General features: G+C 40.8%; 1 protein-coding gene across 1 annotated transcript; it reads right to left on the bottom strand.

Annotated features, from left to right (window-relative positions):
- Positions 1–21787: 21787 nt before the first annotated feature.
- LOC145791449 (uncharacterized) lies at positions 21788–23866 on the bottom strand. Its single transcript, XM_082871801.1, has 4 exons — positions 23673–23866; positions 22399–22592; positions 21965–22232; positions 21788–21866 (listed from the first exon to the last, which is right to left on the bottom strand). Exons 1-4 carry the CDS (start codon positions 23864–23866, stop codon positions 21788–21790), a joined length of 735 nt encoding a protein of 244 aa, XP_082727927.1.
- Between the last annotated feature and the right edge of the window lie 387 nt (positions 23867–24253).

Below are 24253 nucleotides of genomic sequence, written 5' to 3'. Positions count from 1 at the left end.
TAAAACTTGAGAAAACATTTGTAAACGTGTAAAACATTGTGAATTAGAAGTCATTTCGCAAAATCAAGGCCCGAAAGCAAGCGAATTATTCCAAACCAAACTTGAAATGGATTGAATTCAAAGCCTCCAAAACATGATCAATTTGAAGAGAATGGTACAACATGTAATGAATTCTTAAAACCAAGCCAGATTTACGACATGCCAGTGGAAATTCTTTTGAAAACAACTTCCACTCAGGGAATGCACATGCATGCATGAATGTCCTTCTTTCCCACCTTCTAAAGCTTAATTCATACATTATTTGCTTAATCCACTAGATTACAATTGTTGGTTAACTCAATTGCAAATTAGAGGAGTGAATTCCTACCTTTAACCTTGAATTCACAAGTGTAGAAGCTTAATCCTTCCATGGTTGAGCAATTCTTGATTTTCCCTCTAAATTTCATTCAATCTCTCTACATTGTTGAAGTTCCTCTCCCAACTCTCAGACTTCCTCCTCTCTCACGTTTTTACTACTCAAGGACTATAAAGAAGTGTGTAAGTGGTGTCTAGAGTCACTTGTGCCTTATATAGGCTTGGATTAAAGTAATTTAATTAATTCTTGCTTAGGCTAATTAACTTTGATTAGTTTATTCTAATTATTCGGTTCTGGATCAGATTTCAATCAAACCTACCATAAAATGCCAAAAATTCTAAATAACAAATAAAATTAGTAAATTCCGTGATCAAATGCCGATAAGACCTTCAATTCATACACCGAAACAGAAATCTGAACAGATATTCCTACGTCAGATAGATATAAGAACAAATAACACAATACATATGCAATTAATTTAGAATTTCCTCTTAATTACTTATTAGGAATTCTTAATCAAGGATTATAGGCTAATCGCAGGTTGGGATTGTTACAAGACGAGCCATACTAAGAGGGACGAGTCGTGTTGCTACCCTAGTTTAGGGCGAACAACTCATACTACTTGAGATGGTTCGTGCCTATACATTGAACGTGTTAATTTTGTTGATAAATGCTTTGAGCTTGTAGTTATGAAGTATTATTTAGGTTGAACCGTAACATAATTAAGTCTTCAATTGAAGCCTTATTCATGTAACCACTAGTGAATTCATCACCATAGGTTTTTGTCACAACCCAAATCTGCCCCTAAAAGTTTAGGCCATGACCGGCCTGTGCTTAGGCCTCGAACCAAAAATTCAAAATATTTTATTCAATAATCGGCCTAAAGCAAAAGCAAATAAAAAACCAGAACGTCCATTGAGCGGTGCTTATATGCTAGGATTCTTAAAACATCATGTCATATTTAGAATGTCCACATAGATAGTCTAGATCATATAAATATGTACAAAAAGTTAACCATCCAAAATTATTATATTATCAAAGTGTTTACCCAAAAGCCACCAAAAGCTTAAAAAATGTGGAATTAAAGGAACTTCTCAAAAAGACAAAATGGTTCCAACACTGGAGGCATAACAAAATAGGTCCACCAAAAGGTTCCTAAAGCTGACCTAGGGCTGGCCTCCATGCTGACCACCTACAAAACATATATAAATATGGAGTGAGCAAGGCTCAGTGAGCAATAATAACATAAGGAGGCATATAAAGGAGCATGTGTCTTGACGAATAATTCTATAACATTCACGTTCCAAAATGGCCTCGGGCCCACACAAGACGGAACGGCCTTGGGCCCAGTATCATAAAAGAACGGCCTCAGGCCCAACATAATAACATAACGGCCACAAGCTCAACATAATAACAGAATGACCTCAAGCCCAATAATAACAGAACGGCTTCAGGCCCAACATAATAACAGAACGGCCTCAGGCCCAATAATAGTGGAAAGGCCTCAGGCCCAATAATAATAGAAAGGCCTCAGGCCCAATAATAACAGAATGGCCTCAGGCCCAATAATAACAGAACGACCTCAGGCTCAATAATAACAGAACAGCCTCAAACCCACTTATTATAGCATAAACAATTTACATTTCATATCCATATTCCATATGACAATTGTTGGAACTCATTCATTCGAATAAAACATAATTTCAGAAGGTCACATCATTTATGTATCAGAATAAATATAGGTGAACATATTTTTACAATTCATTTAATACAAATCAAGGCCCAAAACCTTTCAAAACCATGTTGAATTAAACAATTCTACCTTCAATCAAAATCAAAATTTCAGAGCAACGCCGAAATTCCATTTACAAGCTCAAAGACTTGAAATCAAGCACAAAATCAAAAGCTATACATGTAATGAGTTCTACTTTCAAAATTCATGGAGAAAGTCCCTTGAAATCTTTAAAAATCTTAGAAATCATGCAAGAAAATAAGTTATAAACACAAATCCCATGAAATCATGCTATGTTCTTGCCTTATATGGCAAAATACATGTAAAAGCTTCCATAAAATCCATAAACCAACTCTTAATTCATGATCTTCAAGGTGTGAGAGGTAAAATCTTACCTAGAGTCTTCATAAACACTTGATCTTGCATAATCTTGACAAATTCAAGCCAAATCTGGAGTTTCTCTACACTTTCCCTATTCTCTAAGAGCCCTATCTCTCTCTCTCTCTCTCTCTCTCTCTCTCTCTCTCTCTCTCTCTCTCTTCAGAACTCTCTCTTTCTCTCCATGTTTTTGTCTCTTCAAAGGGCTAAAGATGAGCTCAAAACATGTCATATATATCTATTTAGGCCAACCAAACATAACTTAATGAATTAGACGAAATCAATTTTTAATTAATCTGGCCAAATGGCTCTAAAAATTCCCATTAGCATATCCATGTGGTCAATTTCGATTTCTGACCCATTAAAGTTGTCAATTTCACTTTACTTAAGGGTTTAGCTTAAATAAATCTAATTAATTCATTACGAATCAAATTTTTACAAAACTTCATATTATATTCTAAAAATCATGCTAATTGTAACTGTAAAGTCAATTTCAGTTTATCGCACTTCTAAAGCTTTCAATTTACAATCCAAAATTCGTAATTTTAACCGATTTTCTTATAACCGACAGATACAATCTCATAAGCACATAATTCACACATTTAAACATGGACTTTCACATCAAACATATAATCACGCAGATAGTAAGGGAATTAGAGTATAAGCAGCATATGAGAGAGTTAAGTTATTACAGTTTTTCTCAAAATCAGTACATTCCAATTTTACTTTTAATTGTTTGGTTTAATCTCTTAGTTTATTTTAGTTATTACTAGTCTATGAATCATCATATTTTTAATCAAAATTGAATTATGAATTTAACAATTAAATTAGTTTAATTTCTCGTTTGTCCCTGTGGATCAATACCTAGACTTACCACTATTCTAAAGAATTTGGTATAGTTTAGTGTTTATTTTTGGTGTGTGAAACGATCCATCATTAGCTTAGATCTTACTCACAAAATTTTAAATTCATAAGTCCTCTGTTAATTTCATATAAGAAATCTATCCTTACAAATTTTGATTGCTTTGAAGGATAAGAATTTGAAGGTTCGAATCAACATGAATTCAATCTCGAACCCTATTTTGAGCTCTTTAGCGAACTGGTTGAGATTGTCTCTTATCAATCTCAATTCGACCCTATACTCTTCAGCAACAATTGCAGTGATTCAAAGAATCAGAGTATTGGATTTGTGAGACTCGACTTGATCAACGATTTCCGTCATAAACGAAGCCCCACTGGCCTTCAAATCTGATGTCAAAATCAATCACATGAATGAACATCGAACTGTCCACAACTTCAAGGACTACTTGATTGGCGGTGAAATTGGAGAACATGATGATCGGAGAGACATTTGAGAATTCTTGTATGATTTGATCTCTTGAACAACATCTGAAGAACAGGAATTACGAGTCGAATGAGTCGACCCCATTATCAGAGACTGAAGATCTTCTTTGAAGTAAAACGTAGCTCTCTAAAAAAGCTTTCCTATCGAAGATAGCAATTGTTGATTGAGCTCTCGTTACAAGTGGCCTTCGATGAGCTCTTGAAGATCACTTCATTTCTTAATACCTTGAGCTTTGCAAAATTGTGATCAACGCCGTTATAGATCGGCTCAACGATTCGTGACTTTTCATATTCGAAGAAGTGAAATGGTGAAAACAAGTTAGATTCAAATATCTTAAACCCTAGTTTTTGAGGGAATCTTTTTAGTTTCCAAACTCTTGTTTTATTTCGATTTCAATTTCAACGTTGATTTTGGTATCATTGTTCTTAGATATTGAGTTCACGAAAATGAAATCACCTATTTAGTCTAATGCTCTATTTATTTATTTATTTATTTATTGAGTGTTCTTAGTTTTAAAACTGGGAAAAACTAATAAAATTCTCAATTTTAAAATTGATAATGTTTTCAATTTTAAAACTGAAAAAAACTGATAATGTTCTCAATTTTACTAGATAGTCAAATCAAACCAAATAGCAGAGCGAAAAAATGTTTAATCTCATGCTCTATTTTGTTTTTTTGTTTTTTTTTTTTTTCTCAATTAGCAAAACAACTATCTAGAATATTGTTGTGTGAAATTGATAATATTATCAGTTTTTCTAGATAAACAAATCAAACCAGAAGATAGAAGGGCAAAAATGTCTATATATTTCAAAGGGACTTGCTGGTTCAAAAAATCTTAGGCATGGCCTAAGCTACCACAGTATTGGTGAATATGACTTTTAGGTAATTGTGGGGAAGTGGTTTGGAAATCATCCTTAGATCTAATGGGATGCTCGAGATCCTCAGCTAAAAACCTAAAAAGGAATGAACACTTCGGTCGGGGGTGCCGGAATTAGCACTCCGACGGACAAATCAGTATATGCTCTCTTTGTTACTTGTATCTTAAGTAAAATGTACTAATTCTCACATACCTCTCTTTGGTTGTTGTTCTTCTATTTATATATGCTCCTGGTCCTCTGGGTAGGGCCCACTTTTGATCCGTCATGTGATTGTTCACTCAGCCCCCCTTTTGCTGTATTCCAACTTTCAATCGACCCCTCACTCAACTAATCTTTATGGCCGATTAAGTTATTCTGCATCCAGAACGTACGAGATGTGAGCAAGTATAATAAATACCGATTAGCCAAATGTGTACTCAGCCTATCTGCGTCTTCTAATATTCGGCTCTCACAATTGCCCCCCAAACTCCCCACTAACACTGTTTAGTCAGCGTGTTTGGTTTCGAGCTTGAAAAGTCAAAAATTCGGCGGTTAACCTCATTCCAAAGCGTATCAGAGCGCACACATTTCCTAGTCATCATTACAAGCTCCCGCCTCTTCGTACGCTTCCTCCATTTAATGTGGTTTAAAACTGTCTCTTCGAATGTATATTTTGAATACTCGAAGTTTTTGGCTCGCCTTCTAGTACAACTCCTCCACTTCACGACTTCTACAACTTCCTCCTGTATCTCATTATCCCTTCTACTTCCTGTAAGTTCTCTTCTCGCTCCCAATACCATTTCCTTGTTTACTTTTAGTTTTGCATAATCCTTAGGCTGGCTACGATGGCAAAAAAATTGAAATAACTCCTTTCCGCGGATTGAATTTCCGACTTCTAATGCCATTATTCCATCCCCGATGACGTTCACCTATCACTCGTAGCAGACAGCACCACTGATATGCAGAGGACCGATGAGAGCACAATCATCTTTCCTCTCCTATCGATTGCTGAGGGCGGAGTCCGTTTTCCCCTTCATCCATTTTTAAGGGCCGTCCTTCGACATTAGGGCCTAATTCCTTCCCAGCCTAACATGAATTTTTTTCGTATCATAATGGGGATTATAGAGTTAAACCATCGTCTTAGGATTAACCTAGGCATACCTGCAATTCAGCATTGCTATGCCTTAGCCGAGTGTACTGGTTGGCTGGGATGCTATTTTCTTAGGGCCAAGGATACCGACTATCATTTAGTGACCATGCTTGCCAGCTCTGGCAGGCGTGTTGACGACGAGATAGTCATTGTTTGAGGCGACTGGGAATTAGCCAAGGGTGAAGATCGCCTAGATCCTATGCCAATGCAAAAAGGCGATCCCGGTGGCCGTATAGCTCATTCTAGTTGCTTCTATTTCCGTATATGTATTTGGCTCTTCTTCCATGTACTTACCGTTTTGTTTGTGCAGGAAACGATTTGAAGAAAGTGTTGGTTTCGGCCAACGACGCTGTACTTGCTGAAATTAAAATCGCTCGGTAGTTCGTTGACCATCCAAATCTTCGGAAGCAAGGAAGGGCGGCTCATATTCTCTTATGATACGCGCTGACCTACGCAACGTTTTTGGCGGCAGACCATATTCCAATTCCGAGAGGCGCAGATCATCTTACAGCCCTTATCTTCCCTAGCTTCAAAAGGCTAAAGGTGATTAGTTTAGAAGCCTTCGATTCGGAACACGTGGAAGAACAAGTAGCCGATCAGATCGCCGAAGACCCGAATCAATTGGAAGCCGAGGTAGACGAAGCCCTTAACTCGGCGTTTGAGGAAGCTGGGCTAAATTTGCCAAACCCTCCATCCACATCAGGCCGAGGGGACGTCTTCTTTGAAGACATTTTTATGAACTTAGGAGACCTTCCCGGTGCTTACCCTGAGGATATGGCTGGGGAATCACTCTCGCAACTTGCGCGGAAGAAAAACGCTGAGAGGATGGCCGCTAGGCGGAGAGCCGAGGCCGTACGATCGGAAACTCCACCCGCCACGATCACTGAGTCTACTTCGCCTGTTATTGTGAAAGAAACGGCTCAGCCCGGAACGGCCGAGATGGAGCAGAAGGGGCGGGCCGACGAGGTTGAGCGAAGGGGAGAAAGGCACCTTATTGAGCAAAAAGCTGTGCACGACGAGGACCAAAGGGATAAGCGGCCGCGCGTTGAGGAATCGGACTTGGTTTTTCCGTTCATGATTCAACCAAGGATAAGAAACATGCCGATTGTCTCCGATTCATCGGCTTTGAGGGACCCGACTGTGGCCTTGAGCATGGCCTCCTCAATATCCCTGCCGGTTGACAGAGCCATGTTTCACACGGAGCCAGATTTAATGCTAATTGTTTTGGCCTCTCAATCGGCCTTATCGGTACGTTACTTGTCTTATCTGCAGTCTTCCATCTAATTACATATATTTATGAATATTTTTGTTATTATTTGTTTAATGTAACTCTATTTCCTTGTACCGTAGACGGTGGGCAAGATAGCCGAGATCGACCGCCACCAACATGACACCATAGAACAGATTGACGTCTTGAAAGCCGAAATTGATAATGAAAAGAACAAGGTTATTGTGGCCTCTCCAAGGGCCAATTATAAGACAGTGCAAGCGGCGGAGGAACGAGCAAAAGCCGACTTTAAGGTAGAGCGAGCTAAAAATTCCGATCAATTAAGGCTTGTTGCCGAGGAAAAGGCAAAAGCAAGCGAGGATGCATTTAAGTTAGCCCAGGAGGCAATCACCAAGCTGGAAGCTGACTTGAAAGAATCGAAGAAGGAAAAGGAAATAGCCAACTCTGAGACTTCCAAAGCGTTCGAAGTTGGGAAGGAGGCCGCCTTGGAAAGCTATGCAGAAGAAGTGCTGAAGTTCGAGAATCGGGGCTTTAAACATGGCTGGGTCAAAGCCTTCGTTGCTGCGAATATGACATTGGCACAGCCGATTCCATACGAGCAGGTGGGCGTTGAGTTACTGGCGTCTGACCCTGAGGATTGATTAAGGTATATTTTTGTTTTTGGTAGGCATCTTAGATGCACAATTTTTTGTAGGTTTTTGTTAGTAAATTTTCATCTCTTTGGATGTAAGCCGATTTTCATGTGTAAAATGGCTACTATTAGCGCCCAATTTATTAATGAAAATTCTCTATGCTCTCGAGTTTATTGCATATACTGTTTGTCTTTTTAGTTCATTAATGACAATTCCTTATGATCTTCTATTTGTTCTACGTGCAAATAATTAAGGTGCATCGAAATTCAAGACTAAGTGAGACGGCATAAGTATTCGGATTAGATTAATGAATTTTCCCTTGGCTGCTTCATGAATTGGAACATCGAGTATCAGTGGCTCATGGAGTGGCTGGGGCACTTAAGCCGATTAGATTGATGAATCTGCCCTTGCCCCAACTGGTTCATGAACTGAGACGTCGAATAAAATGAGCTCATGAATATTGTACTGATAAATCTATTCATGGAGGGGTTGCAGCACTTAAGCCGAGTAGATTGGTGAATCTGCCCTTGTCTTGGCTGGTTCATGAACTGGAACGCCGAATATCGGTGGCTCATGGAGTGGCCGGGGCACTTAAGCCGATTAGATTGATGAATCTGCCCTTACCCCAGCTGGTTCATGAACTGTGACACCAAATAAAATGAGCTCATGAATATTGTACTGATAAATCTATTCATGGACCGATTAGGGCACTTAGGTCGATTAGATTGGTTAATCTGCCCTTGCCTTGGCTAGTTCATGAACTGGAATGCCAAATACCGGTTTCTCATGTAGTGGCTAGGGCACCTAAGCTGATTGGGTTGGTGAATCTGCCCTTGCCTAGGCTGGTTCATGAACTGGAATGCCAAATATCGGTGGCTCATGGAGTGGCTGGGGAACTTAAGCCAATTAGATTGATGAATCTGCCCTTGCCCCAGCTGGTTCATGAACTGAGACGCCGAATAAAATGAGCTCATGAATATTGTACTAATAAATCTATTCGTGGAGTGGCTGGGGCATTTAAGCCGATTAGATTGGTGAATCTGCCCTTGCCTTGGCTGGTTCATGAGTTGGAATGTCGAATACCGGTTTCTTATGGAGTGGCTTTGGCACCTAAGCCAATCAGGTTGGTGAATCTGCCCTTGCCCTGGCTGGTTCATGAACTGGAATGTCGAATACCGGTGGCTCATGGAGTGGCTAGGGCGCATGATTCAATCGACGCAGGGCTCCTGAAGGGTAAGCATTAATGAGATCGCCTCGGAGGTGCTGCACTCGTAGGGAATAAATGAGGTGAGTGTTTCATGCGCATAGGTCCCATTAGTGTGTTTAAACTCAACTTACCCCAGTCTATTGAAGAAGGCTAGATAACTGTGAATGTCAAACAGACTATTCTTCAATAGCAAAAGAGAGGGGAGGACATTGGCTGATCTGGATAGAGAGATGAATCGAAGTGGCGAGCTTATGCTCATGGGCAATAGGACGTCGAGGGAACGGGCGAGGCACCAGTCCCCACGTCGTCAAAGTAGTTCACCTAGAAGGGAAAAACAGCAACGAGGCAACTCCCTTCAACCGCACTCGAGGGGAGAAGCCGGTGCGTCACTGCGCCCGTTGAGTTTTACGATTTTTGTAGGGAACAAACCGATGACAGAAGCGGATTCAATTGTGCACGACCTAGGTGTGGCAATCGAGTTCGCTAGATTGATTTTTCCACCAGAAGTCCAGCAATCGATGGTCGGTCGGCGGGACTTCGAAGTGTTTCGGGAAGGAATCCATGGAGTGGTGAAAAGGCTATGTACTGCCTATAAAGTCGGCATGCGTCTACGTGCCGCGCGACGGGAGATAGAGCAGAAGGATGAATGCATTCAGAATTTAGAAGCTTGCGCGGAGAAGGCTGAGGGTAACTGAGGAAGGGTAAAACAGCCGAGACACATTTGACCGGCCCAGATAACCCAATTGTGGAGGAGAGGGTGACCTAACATCTGATAAGTCATGCGATTTCTGATCGGGATACGGCAAGTATGTTTGCCATAGAGACTGCGACGGCCGTGGCCTATGAACGAGGCTTCCACGACGGCCAAAAAGTTGGGATTGAGAAGACGAAGGAAAAGCTCGCCGAGGTTTGCCGATGTGAGAACCGGGGGTTCAAGCACTGTTAGGTTAAGGCCCTTCATGCTGCGGAGGCTCTCCGGGCAGCAGGCATTGACTCGGCGTCGCCGTTTTACCAAAACAATGATTTTCCTTTTGCGGCTTACGAAATCGAAAAGAGTGACGATGAAGGTGATGCCGAATAAAGATGAATCTATTGTAGCATTTTTAACGCAAGTTGAATGTAAATTATGTAATTTCGATCAATTTAATAAAACGTATCCTTTTAAATGTCGGAATATTGTTTCTGCTCTTTTACCGTTCTTCGTCTATTGTGTCTATGCTTGTTAATCATAATACAAATTACAGAAACGCCGAGTTCTGAGGCGTCTTGTCTCGCCCAATCGTGGCTTCTACGAGGGGGGCTCCAAATAAGGAGATTTATGCAGCCCAATCGTGGTGTCCGCGAAGTGCACTCCGAATCCGGAGGATTATTCGGCCTAAAAGTGGCCTACACGGATGGCGTTCTGAATTCGAAATATTAATCGCCCAAAAGTTCTCACTGATGGGGCTCCGAATTCAGAGACTTAACTGGGCCAATCGTGATATCCATGAAGGGCGCTCCAAATCCGGAGGCTTAATCGGCCCAAAAGTGTCATGCACTGATGGGGTTCTGAATTCGGAGACTTAGCTTGGCCAATCATGATATCCACGAAGGGCACTTCGAATCTAAAGGCTTAATCGGCCCAAAAAGTGTCATGCACTGATGGGGCTCTGAATTCGGAGACTTAGCTTCGCCAATCGTGATATCCACGAAAGGCGCTCCGAATCCGGAGGCATAATCGGCCCAAAAGTGTCATGCACTAATGGGGCTCCGAATTCGGAGACTTAGCTTGGCCAATCGTGTTATCCACGAATGGCACTCCGAATCCGGAGGCTTAATCGGCCCAAAAGTGTCATGCACTGATGGGGCTCCGAATTCGAAGACTTAGCTTGGCCAATCGTGTTATCCACGAAGGGCGCTCCGAATCCGGAGGCTTAATCAGTCCAAAAGTGTCATGCACTGATGGGGCTCCAAATTCGGAGACTTAGCTTGGCCAATCGTGATATCCACGAAGGGCGCTCCGAATCCGGAGGCTTAATCGGCCCAAAATTGTCATGCACTAATGGGGCTCCAACTTCGGAGACTTAGCTTGGCCAATTGTGTTATCTATGAGGGGCGCTCCAAATCCGGAGGCTTAGTCAGAAGACTTGTTTTAATAAGCTGAATTTCAGTGAGGAAACGACAAACTTTGTATTGCAAAAAATGAAGCTTGTACACGGCGGACATTCAAAACAAGTATCATACCCCACAAGTAGGGTTAATGATAGAATTTACGCAAATGCGTGGAATTCCAAGGTCGTGGCAGACTTCTCCCAGACATGTCTTTGAGCCTGGGCCGGTATGCCCCTATTTCCGCGATTGAGTCGATCTGATAGGGGTCGTCCCAGTTAGGACCCAATTTTCGATCAGCCGGATTCTTGGCAACTAGAAGCACTTTCTTCATGACCAACTCTCCTGGTGTGTAGTGGCGCAGTTGAACATGCTGATTATATGACTTAGCAAGCTGCTGCTGCTGGTACCGCGCCATGGATACAAGGGCACGATCTCTTCGTTCTTTAATCAGAGTCAAATCCAAGGCCAGCATCATGTCGTTTCGACCCAAATCAAAAACTTTTGATTTCAAGGTTGGGAGGCCGATCTCCAAAGGGATGATTGCCTGCGTTCCGAAGCACAAAGCGAACGGCGTTTCCCCAGTGGACCGCCTCGGAGTAGTGCGATGAGCCCATAACACACTTGGCAATTCTTCGACCCATCTGCCTTTAGCTTTCTCCAGCCTCTTCTTGATGCCATCCAAAATATATTTGTTGAAGGCTTCAGCTTGGCCATTACTCTGCGGATAAGCCGGGGTGGAATAATAGAGTCGAATACCATACTTACTGCACAGTTCCTAGTAGACACCGCAATCAAATTGGGTGCCGTTGTCTGAAATAAGTGCTCTTGGAATGCCGAATCGCATTATGATATTTCTCCATACAAAGCGCTTCATGTCATTATCTCGAATGTCCGTTTGTGCCTCCGCTTCCACCCATTTTGTGAAATAATCTATTACGACGATCAAAAATCGCTTATTTCCTGGGGCGCGAGGCAATGTTCCGATGATGTCAAGTCCCCATTGGGAAAACGGCCAAGGACTGGTTATAGAGCTTAACTCTTCAGCAGGCAGATGGGTTAAGGGAGAGAACTTCTGGCACTGCTCACATTTCTTTACGCAACATTCGGCATCAGCTCTCATTGTCAGCCAATAATACCCCTGTGTCACAACACGATGGGCCAAAGAGCACCCGCCAGAATGGGCACCACAGCTACCTTCATGTATTTCAGTCAGTAGCCCTTGACTTTATCCGGATGAATGCATTCTAGGTACGAGCCAGAAAGGGATTTTTTGTAAAGTTTTCCTTGCGGATCCAAATAGTATCGCAGGGCTTTGTTTCGCAGCTTGTATGCTTCTTTCTTATCCGACGGGAGCTGTTCGGAAGATAGGAATGCAGCAATGGAGTCCATCCAACTCGGCTCTAACTCTATGACATTGATCTGGACTTCCTCTGAAGGGCCAATGCTCGGCTTAGGGATGAAACCCACTCAATTATCCGTTTAATCTCTAAGTTAATGGCGGAGGCTAGGCAAGCCAAGGCGTCTGCATGTGTGTTCTGATCACGGGTTATTTGGTTCAATTCATGATGGTCAAATTTTGCCAGCAAGGAATTTGTCGTTTTCATGTAAGCGGCCATTCGGTCGTTTTTTGCCGCGTACTCCCTCTTTAGTTGATTGATCACCAGTTTTGAATCGCAAAATATAAGTAGACGCCGAGCACCTAGGAGATGTGCATTCCGCAAGCTGGTTAGCAGGGCCTCGTATTCGGCCTCATTGTTCGATGCTTCGAAGCCGAGTTTGACAGCCTGTTCAATTATTGCCCCGTCGGGAGCCATTATCACTACTTTGGCTCCGCTGCCGCATTGATTGGATGATCCATCATAGTACAACTGCCAAATGTCCCCAACATGAATTCTCCTGTTCGGCTTAGGTTGAATTTCATCAGACTTGAAGTTGGCAAGACCCCCAGTGAATTCGGCCACAAAGTCAGCAAGCACTTGCACCTTGATTAAGGTTCTAGGCAGAAACTGAATATCATACTAGTCGAGTTCAAGAGCTCACTTTGAAATGCGCCCTGATGCTTCTGCACTACGGAGTACCGACCGAAGGGGGTGGTCTATTAGTACCCCGATGGTATGCCCCTGAAAATAATGCATCAGCTTTCTTGCTGCCATGACGAGGGCTAGGATGAGTTTTTCTAACGGAAGGTAATGTGTTTCGGTGTCAACCATTGCCTTGCTCACATAATACACTGGTCACTGCTCCCCAAGCTCTTCCTATAACAGTACGGCGCTGACGGCCCGGTCGGAAACTGCCAGATATAAAATGAGCGGTTCACCTGCCGAAGGTGTTGTCAAGAGTGGAACTGATCAGAGGTAGGTCTTTAGGCCATTGAAAGCAACTTCGCAGTCGGAGGTCCATCCAAAAGCCTTACCTTACCGTAGAGTATGAAAGAATTGTCGGCAGCGATCTGTGGAACGACTGATGAACCTATTGAGTGCGACAGCCATCACCATTAACTTTTGAACCTCTTTCACTGAACAAGGGGAGCCGAGTTCCAAGATTGCTTTGATTTGCCTCGGGTTGGCTTCGATTCCTTGGTGGTTGACAATGTAGCCAAGGAATTTGCCGGATCCGATCCCAAATGCACACTAGGAAGCACTCAGCTTCATTTTGTACTTGCATAAAATTCCGAATGTCTCTTCCAGATCGGCCAAATGAGTTTGCTCTTCTTTAGACTTGACCACCATATCATTAATGTACACTTCCATAGTTCGGCCGAGTTGCTCCTTGAACATGGCAGTGACTACTCTTTAGTATGTTGCCCCCACATTTTTCAATCCAAAAGGCATTACCTTATAGCAATAGGTCCATATTGGGGTGAGGAATACAGTTTTGTCTTGGTCTTCCGGATGCATGGCAATTTGATAGTAGCCTCTATAGGCATCGAGGAAGCTCATATGTTGATGATGCGCCATGGCGTCCACGAGTTGCTCTATTCTGGAGAGAGGAAAACAATCCATAGGACAAGCTTTATTTAAATCCACGAAATCCACACAAACATGCCATTTTTCTTCTTGACAACCATAGTGTTCGACAGCCATATAAAATTGGTAACCTCCCAGTTTGCCCCGACATCAAACAACCGGTCAACTTCCTCAACAACGGCAGTAGTGTGTTCTGCGGCTGACCGCCTATTTTTCTGAATAATTGGCTTACATTTAGGGTCAACGTTTAAACGGTGCTGCAAAACAGACGAATCCACACCCGGTATCTCATATGGTGTCCATGCAAATACATTAAGGTTGCTGAGCAAGAAGGAAATTAGCTGCTGCCTGTCGGCTTCATTCAAGGAGGCGTCAATCATGAAGAACCTGTCAGGATTTCCGTCAATGTTAACTCGATCCAGGGCTTCCAGGGCTTTCATGGCCTCTTCACTTGGGAGCCGCCCAACATCGTCGAGGCTCTCTTGATCCGGCACCTCAATGGAATTTACTTCTAACTCTTTTGGTGTCTTTGCAGCAAGGAAATAACATGCTTGTGCCGATTTCTGGGTACCACAGATTTGCTCAATGCCATGCTCTATCGGGAAGCAGAGCAGTTGATGATAGGTGCTTGGCACGGCCCGCATGGTATGCAACCAAGTTCGCCCCATAATGCGATTATACGGCGAAGGAAGCTTGACAACCAAGAATTTCATATCCACTGATCGGGAGCCCGCATGAACCGGTAGTGTGATTTTGCCCAACGGGTACTATGGATTAGTGTTGAAGCCAAATAGTGGATAAGGAGCCAGAGACAAGTCCGACTCGGCGAACCTGAGCTTGATGAAGGTCTTGTAATACATAACCTCCGAAGTACTCCCCTGGTCTATGAGAACGCGTTCAACGGTGAATCAGTTTACGCGTAGTTTGATGACCAATGGATCAATGTGGGGGAGTGTTACGCCGATCAAATCAGAATCGTTGAAGGTAATGTTTAGAGGTTCATGGGGTCGTTTTGCTGGTGTGATTTGCTTTTGGGGGTCAAGATGCGACTGAATTGTATGTACTGCGGATGACGTCGGTAGGCTATATATCATATAAATTACGCTAAGTGGAGGTGAATCCGGTCGTAAAGCTACTGCTTTTGTCGAGTTGTCTCTTCAGACGTACTGCTTAAGCCGACCATCTTGTACCAATTCCTCTAGGTGATCCTTCAATGCATAACAACTCTCTGTATCATGGTCGTGGTCTTTATGATACTTGCACCGCCTATCCCGCCTCCTCGTGTCGGGAGGTCCCACCATTTTGGATGGCCATTTGAAGAATGGAAGGTGTTGAACTTTGGACATAACCGTGTTGATCAGTTCTAACAACTCCGTATATTTCTTGTCCGCGCGCCTTGTGCGCCTGCTATCTACTTGAAGTTGTTCACTAGCTCGGTGGGAACATTGGTCATTTGTTCGGCGCAAATCCTGTCTCTTGTCTCGTTTAGCCCGACTTCGTGATTCAAGGCTCCGTGATGGTACAGAGTTTATCGGCTAAAAAATCTCAGAAGGGCATCTTGTTGGCCTTGTTCCCGGCTTTAACCCACAGAGCGTCATCTTCCACTTTGCAATATTCCTCTACTTTTTTCATCAACGACCAGACTGTTTTAGGGGGCCTTCTAGTCAAGGAACTGCAGAGGGCACTATCAGGATGTAACCCCATTTTAAAGGCGGTGATGGCCATGGAGTCATTGCAGGCGTCATCTACAAGATTGAAGCATTCCCAATAGCGTGCCGAATATGCTCATAAGGTTTCCCTAGGTTGGATTTGCATTGCCCAGAGAGAGTCGGCTTGCATCGGCTGGACCTCATTGGTGATGAATCTTGCCCTAAAGGATTTCTGTAATTGACGGAAGCTCTTAATTGACGCCGGTTTCAACTTGTAATACCATCTAACGGCCAATGGTCCCAAGCTGCTAGGAAATATTCAGCACATAAGAGCCTCGTCGTCTGCATGCAGCGTCATGGCTTGCTTATAATGACGGATGTGGTCAGTGGGATTCGATTTTCCGTCGTATAGGGTGAGTGATAGAACGTTGAACTTTTTGGGTAGTACTGCCTTTGCGATCCGTCACACAAAGGCGTCATGTTGGTCCTCTTCATCTGAACCATTTCGTCTTCGTTTATGGTGTGCACGTGGACTCTTTTCGAAGGAGCTGGTGGTTTCGACTCATCCCTTCTTTTTGGGTTCTGGGGATAATGAGTTAGAATCGCTATTAGTTTCTTGTCTTTGGGCTTGAAGTCGTCGACTATCTTCCCTCAGAGGTCGTCCCGGATCTTGGTGTATAGCTTGTTTGGACTTTGCCACTTCCAAGGCCAAATCCTGACGGAGACGCTCGTTCTCAGCAATCATGTTTTCTAACCTCTGTTCGTTTTGCTTTGCCTGTTCCATGATCGTTTGCATGGTCTCACGTGCTGAAGTCGAGGGTCAGGTATGTGCCACTGAGTCGAAGTTCAAGGCACATCATGCGGTGATATTCTCCGGTCCCAGCATGTTTGTTGGAGTGAGGTCATCTCTCGGTGTGGTTTCGTCAGCGACTATCGGAGGAGGATCTTCCGTTACGACCACCATGGATATAGTTGAGTATTCCCACAGACGGCGCCAATTGTGGGAAAGTGGTTTGGAAATACTCCTTGGATCCAATGGGATGCTCGAGATCTCAGCTAAAAACCTGAAAATGAATGAACACTCCGGTCGGGGGTGCTGGAATTAGCACTCCGACGGACAAGTCAGTATATGCTCTCTTTGTTACTTCTATCATAAGTAAAGCGTACTAATTCTCACATACCTCTCTTTGGTTGTTGTTCTTCTATTTATATACATTCTTGGTCCTCAAGGTAGGGCCCACTTTTGACCCGTCATGTGATTGTTCACTCGGCCCCCCTTTTGCTGTATTCCAACTTTCAATCGACCCCTCGCTCAACTGATCTTTATGACCGATTAAGGTATTCGGCATCCAGAACATACGAGACAGGAGCGAGTATAATATATACCGATTAGCCAAATGTGTACTCGGCCTATCTGCGTCTCCTAATATTCAGCTCCCACAGTAATTAATCCTAAATTTTTTTACACAATTTGAAGGGTATATTATGTTAATAGTGTCCAAGATTTGCTTTTAATATATATTTTTCCTTGAGGTTCTAAAAATTATAATATCTTCCTTGAAGTTTATAATTGCATTACAATATATGTCCCATTCGTTAGTCAAATGTTAGATTGACTAACAATTTTTGGTGATGTCAATAGTTAATATTTTGTAATGACAACTTTACTCACACGCACTTTCTCTTTCTACAACATATCATTTTCTCTCATAATTCATCATCAATGTTTCCTTGGAAAATTATTAAGTACTTCCAGAGTGTCACTTGTCCATACTCCTTCACTAATCGTTATTTATTATATCCCTTCAAATTCATTAATCACCAAATACAAAATCAAAATACCCCACCTTCTCCACCAATCATAATACCGTGGAGCACTATGTGGTTGTGCTCCAGGAGTACCCAATAATCATCATGCTTCCCTGCCACCATAGTCATTTATTTTTATTACTTGGATTTGTTGATACCCCATTTTGCTCCAAGTTAAAGGAATTTACAAAAGCGGAAGTCGCCGTTGGATCCGGAATGCCCAAAAATCTTTGGACACAAATTTATGGTGTATTTCATCAAGCAAATCTGAACAAATAATTTGAGTTGTCATACGCCTGCATCACACAGGATTATTCTTCATCAACAACTTGTCACTGGAGCTAAATGGGTTTTCATTTCATGTGTTTGAAGATTCCTCCCATTCGTGTCCAACCAATGGAGAATTGCCACATGGCATCCATCAAATCAAGATTACATTTATCAAGCTAATTTCAATTGCCCAGATCAAAGAATTCGTGTGTCTCAACTACACTGAATAAATTCATAAAAGGTTTATAATATATATATATGTATATATAAAATATAAATGAAAATTGTGGAGATAATTTCCACCCAACATCATCATCATCATTCCACCATAACTTCTCTATAAATAGAGTAAGTTGATGCCAAATGAGGTAGAGCTCAAAAGAGAGGGGAGATCGGAAAGAAAAAAAAATGAAGAACTGAAGAAAGAGTGAGGAAGAAAGGAGAGAGGAGAGAGGAGAGCGGACAAAATTTGGAAAGAGAAAAAAAAATAGAGTTTAAAAAAAATGTGTTAGGTATTTTGATTTTTTAACCATCAAGTGGATATTTATGTATATTGTTTATCAAATTGAACAATATTTATATTATCCATTTACTTTCTTTATGCCATTGAAGTTAATCTATTTTATTTCATTTCTTTTTGCTTACGTCATCACTGTATTATTTATACATGTGTATGTTTATTATAATATATATGTGTATATATTTTGGGTGGAATTGACCCCTATATATATATATATACACATGCATATAAATAAAAATTGTATAAATGCTCTTTATAATAACATACATGGATATATATTTTGGTGGAATTGACCTATATATATGTACATGTATGTATTGAATAAATATTATTTATCATAATATGTATATATATTTATTTGGTAAAATTGACCCTTACATATATATATACACACATATACTTATACACACATATGTAAAAATAGCATCTATATATATATGTATATATTTGGTGGAATTAACCCCGATATATATATATATATATATGTACATGAGTATGTATACATATATATAAATATATTTTTATTTACATGTAAATAGTTTACCACTAATTCCACTAATCATTTTTTGTATTAAATGCTTAAATTTTTACTTTTACCGTTATAAATATTTTTCAAAGGTAGAACCCTCAGGAAAGAAATCAATAGATTTGGAAACATAGTATCATAAGGGTAGTGTAGGGTTCCTAACACCTTCCATACCCGTAACAATAAACCCCTAAGCTCATCTCTAATTTTTCAAAGACCAAAATGGAAGTCACTATCAAATTCAAATTTTTATAAGACGTGTTCCAAAATAAGATTTAAAAATTTTGATAGTTTTAGGTGAGCTAGCATACCTGAACTTTATATTAGGTGGCGACTCCAAATTTTTTTTTTTAAAAAAAAAAAAACCCTATAGTTTGAATTCTAGCTATTGATAGTATTCCTTTCTTCGCATACAGTCCTCATTGATTTTGAATAGGTTCAACAAAATTCGGGTGCGACAGGATTAATAGTGAGGGGATTAACAATCCATGAGATTAGTGTAGGATTTGTTATTCAATTGGATTAGTGAAATAATTAATTTGCTCTTATCCGAGTTTGTTTTGCTATAACTATGGAAACACATATAACCTCAATTATAAGTTTGTGTTGAATTATTAGTTGTAGTATATAGCGACTCGATTTAAAACCCGACCCTTTTGTATTCTTGGGCTAGGATCCGATGATCATGGTTATTGTTAATACTCCTTGTTGCCTTGTTGTAATGTGGATTGGTTGTTTGGAGTCATTCGGTTGTGTTGTGCACAGGTTGGGAGTTTGTTTTTCAAAAGACTTTAGGTATGTTTTTCTTTTAAGTTCGCTTGAGCAGTCTTTCCTTCGCTTGAGCGGTCCTTGGTTCTTTCCAACATCTGCGTTTGAAATCTAAACTTCTAGGAGGGGTGTATTCTTCACTCAAGTCATGTATTGGTCGCTCAAGCGGTCTCTTGCAGGTCTGAATTGCTGGGAGGGTGTCATTGTGCGCTCGAGCCTTTAGTTGTTCGCTCGAGCGGTTCCTTGTCTCTAAAGCTCGAGCGGTGTTTTGGTTGCTCTAGCGGTCTGTGCATATATCGGTACGGAAACTCTCTCTAGTTCTTGTCTAAACACCTAAAATACAACAAAATCCGTTGATCTCGCCGCCCTAGTGCTTTGAAGAAAAGTGTAAAGCTCTGAAAGGTGAACATTTTAATTAGTGAAGTTTCCATTTTTGACTTCGTCTAAAGTTGGGTCTTGTTCTCTTCTTCCTCTACTCTTGATGTGGGGATTTATTCAACCACCTTGTTTGGTTCTTAGCATTGTTATATGTTCCTTGTAACATATTATGATTTTGTAGTTATGGGTTGATTTAGGTTTGATTTTTGAAATATAAAAGAAGGGTTTTCAAATGGGTTCTTGACAAATGTTATGGGAATGAATATATTGTTGAGTTGTGTTGAAATATTGAAAATCTCTCCTTTAAATGTGTTATGAAAATGAATAGATATTTTATTGGAAATCATTAGTTTGACCTAAAGAAAAAGAGAAAGGATGCTGAGTTTTTGAAATAATAAAATGAGTGTATCTTTGATGAGAGAATGGAGTAAGATATGTATTGTCATTCCTCCATTGAGATTGTGAAATTATAATTGTTGTTGGAGATCTATCTTTTGCATAGAGATATCTATTTTGAGCTATCAATGAAAAATAGCTTTAATTGTTGTAGAAATTGCATGAGGATTAGGTTAATTGAAACCAACTACTCATACATCTTGCATTGAACATTATTTCATATTTATAAATTGAAAATGTATCGTTTTGAGAAAAATGGGTGAATACCTTGGTGAATCGGGGTAGGGGGTGTGGTTGTGGTATTTCTATGTTGGCCTGTACGTCCTTGGTGAAAGTCCAGAAACTTGCGCAGTTAGGTGCCGATCCTTCCAGTTAGCACCGATAAAATGGCTTTGGTAGTGCTTATATAGCCTATTGGCAAACATGTACCTAGAGATTCCCAGTTTTGTGTATCCATTGCCCTGTTTTCTATTTTTAAAAAGTATTGTTTTTACGAATTGATTTATAATCATAGCATTGCATTGTTTTGAAAGAGAAAGTGTGACGATTTGGTAAATGGCATGCATATGCATTCACTATATGATTTTGTTAAGCATCATACAGTGTGTTCAAGTATTCTCTACTAGGATTTAGCTCACACTATATGGAAACCAACTTTTAGGTGCTGATGGTATACCTCCACTAAGGACATAGCCTGGGAGGACAGTGGAGCTGAAAGCTTATTTTGTTTTCTTTTGTTGTAAATATCTATTGTATAAGCCTTAGACTTTTTATCTGTTTTGAGCTTGACCCACTTTTGTTGTAACCAAGTATCTACTTAGAAATATGCAGCCACTAAGGCATGACCCTATATGTATTTTTTATTTATTTCCTTAAATTGATATATTTCACATGCTATAGATTCAAGATCTGGGTTTATGAATACATAAATACATGTGGCATCTTTTGTAATATTCTCAAGAGAGTTAATGGAAGAATGAAATATTATTGGTTTTAAAGACATTGAGCTCACTTTGCGAGATTATCTATTATTGATTATTTCAGGGTGTTACATAGTATTAAAAGAAATTATCAATTTTGTTGGATAGAATGTCTATTAAAATCTAATCAAGATAACAAAAAATTATAATCAAACAATAAATTGCGATTCTAATAGATTAATAAATTATAATCCGGCCAATCAAACCAAAACAAACCAAGCCTTAAATATATCAAATGGGGTCGATTACATGAATCCTTCTTTTCCATGACTCTATCAAAGGCCATTTGGATAGTCAAATTAAGGAGATTCATATCTCTATTTACTACACTAGTCTACATTAATCTAGGTATGCCCCTGCCCCTAACACTTCCTTCTACTATCACTGTATCGCATCTCGTCACTATCGCTAATGTTACTCTCCGTTGTATATAACCAAACTACCTCAATCTATTCTCTCTCAGCTTATCTTCTATTGGTCCTACTCCTATCCACTCACAAATGTACTCATTCCTAACTCTATTTTTTCTAGTCTTGCCATGCATCCACCTTTACATACTCATCTCAGCAACACTCATCTTATCTATATGTTGTTTCTTAGTGCCCAACATTCCGTCCCATGCAACATCGCTGGAATAATAGCCATTCCATAGAGAAAAAAAAAATTTAATCTAGTGGGTACTTGTTTATTGCACAGTACCACAGATGCACTCCTCCACTTAAGCTACCCCGTCTTAATTCTATGGACCACATCTACTTTAATCCCATAAACCATTGTGATAATCGACCCGAAATAACGAAAAAGTTCACTCTTAGATAGTTCTTCGTTCTCAATCCTCACTTCTCTATTTCCATTCTTACTATTACTAAAATTACACTCTATGTTCTCTGTCTTAGTTATGCTTATCCTAAATCCTTTAGATTCAAGAGCTTCTCTCCAAGTCTCCAACTTAGTGTTAACGTATTCTCTAGTCTTATCCACTAACACAATTTTTTCTACAAAAAAACATACACCATGACACATCATCCTGAATGTTTCTCGTCAATTCATCCATAACTAAAGCAAAAAGATAAGGGCTTAAGGTTGATCATTGCTATAACCCCATAGTAATTGGAAATTTCCTGATCTCTCCAGCAAACGATCTAATAGTGGCCAGTGCACCTTCATATATATCCCTAATCACATCAATGTAATCTTTTGTCAGCCCTTTCTTCTCTAACACCCACCATATTGAATACTGAGGCACTCTATCATATGTTTTCTCAAGATCGATAAAAACCATATGAATGTCTATTTTCTTTTGTCTATACTTTTCTGTTACTCTCCTCAAAAAATATATCGATTTCATTGTTAACCTACCAATCATAAATCTAAATTGATTCTATGACACCTTTATTATATCTCACAATCGATGTTCCATCACTCTCTCATATACTTTCATTATATGACACATCAACTTAATTCATTTATAATCTAGCCAATCAAAAATAACCAAAATGAAACAACGTGTTAGCCACCATCATGGATGCTGACTTAGCATAGTTTGATATTTTCTGGAGTGAAGATGACTTTGTCATGGTATAGAGAAAGTAATAGGAATTTAAAAGTGGGCTTGTTTGGTACTGAGGGAGCAATTTATACCGAACAAATGGATTGAGCTAAGCATAACGCAAAACTTCATTTTGGACCATACAACCCAATTTGCTCATCTAGGATGTTGGATCATGTTGGGCAGTGAACATGGATTGCGGGCCAAGCCAAGCACACGCTTTGGTTATGGGTTAGGCTAGGCTGGAATTAGGCCATCAACACAGACCGTGTTGAACAAGAAATAAGCCACAAGTATGGATCGGGCTAGGCTAAGATGAGATTGTTGCTTGAGACCAAGGTAAAGCTCCTAATCAAGCCAAAATGGGAGCTATGCGAATGGCGAACTATGAGGATTTCGACTGGACTGGACACAAAGAGTTCGGACGGTTGGGATGTGCTATAGAAATGGTAAAATAGCTGACCTAGATTAGCTCGGTCGGATATAGCAGAAATGAAATCGAGCTAAGCTGTTGCTTGGTGAGGGCATCCTATGTGGCCCAATGGAATAAGGAAATGAATCCACTCAAGGTACGCATCAATACCATTTGGCGGTTTGAATAATGTTGTTTGGCAGTATTGATGCATACACGTATAAGGAATAGAGGGGGCAGTACATCCACGTGTCCAACAAAGGATGACAGAAGTAGTGTGTGTACAACCTTGGGAGACAACCTAGATAAGGCGCACAACCTCACAATCAGAAAGAGGTAAGCGAATTCTAGCAATTCTCTCTCTCTCTCTCTCTCTCTCTCTCTCTCTCTCTCTTTACATTCCTTCTCTCTCCAAAGGGTGCTAACTTGACCATCGAAGGGGTTTTTCAGCAACGCACCGACCGGGTAGCTTACCATCGTTGTGCTTTTAGGAAATAAGACACTGTTCTGTACAAAGCAAGCTTGGTAGCAAGGTGTACAAACGAAGGCGAATATTTACTCCCCGTACAATTGGCGCCATCTACGGGAATCTTAACATTCAAAACATTGTCCTCCAAGTTTTTCTGATCAACTTCAATGGTGAACAACAACAACATTCCGCTGTCCATCTTCGACGGCATTACACCAAAGTCTATTTGGCGGCGTGTTGACTTGTTCACTGTTTTGACGATGGTTGGTCTAGAGACCTCCACACAAGGGTTATCTAGAGACACGCGAGACAAACATGCAAGGAGTTCTAAAACTCACTAAGCCTAGAAGGGCACCGTCGATAGCGAGAGTCGCACATTCAGCACCTAGAGAGCAAGCTGAGGGACCATGATACCATCATTCGAAGAATGGTGATGGAGATGGAGGCTATAAAGCAACAGCTAAAAATGAAGGGTGTCACTGGAGTAGGAAACCATGGTGAGCTCACCCAATCTCATCGATCAGGCAGTCAGAGTTAGCAAGAGATACCCTCACTTTCCATCACCAGAAGTTACAGAGGTGGTGAT

The sequence above is a fragment of the Camellia sinensis genome, chromosome 5, assembly GCF_055761805.1.
Source record: "Camellia sinensis isolate YWXY chromosome 5, ASM5576180v1, whole genome shotgun sequence".
NCBI classification, from domain to species: Eukaryota; Viridiplantae; Streptophyta; class Magnoliopsida; order Ericales; family Theaceae; genus Camellia; species Camellia sinensis.
Note: the sequence above shows the minus strand (reverse complement) of the source record. Positions and strands in the feature narration are given on the sequence as shown.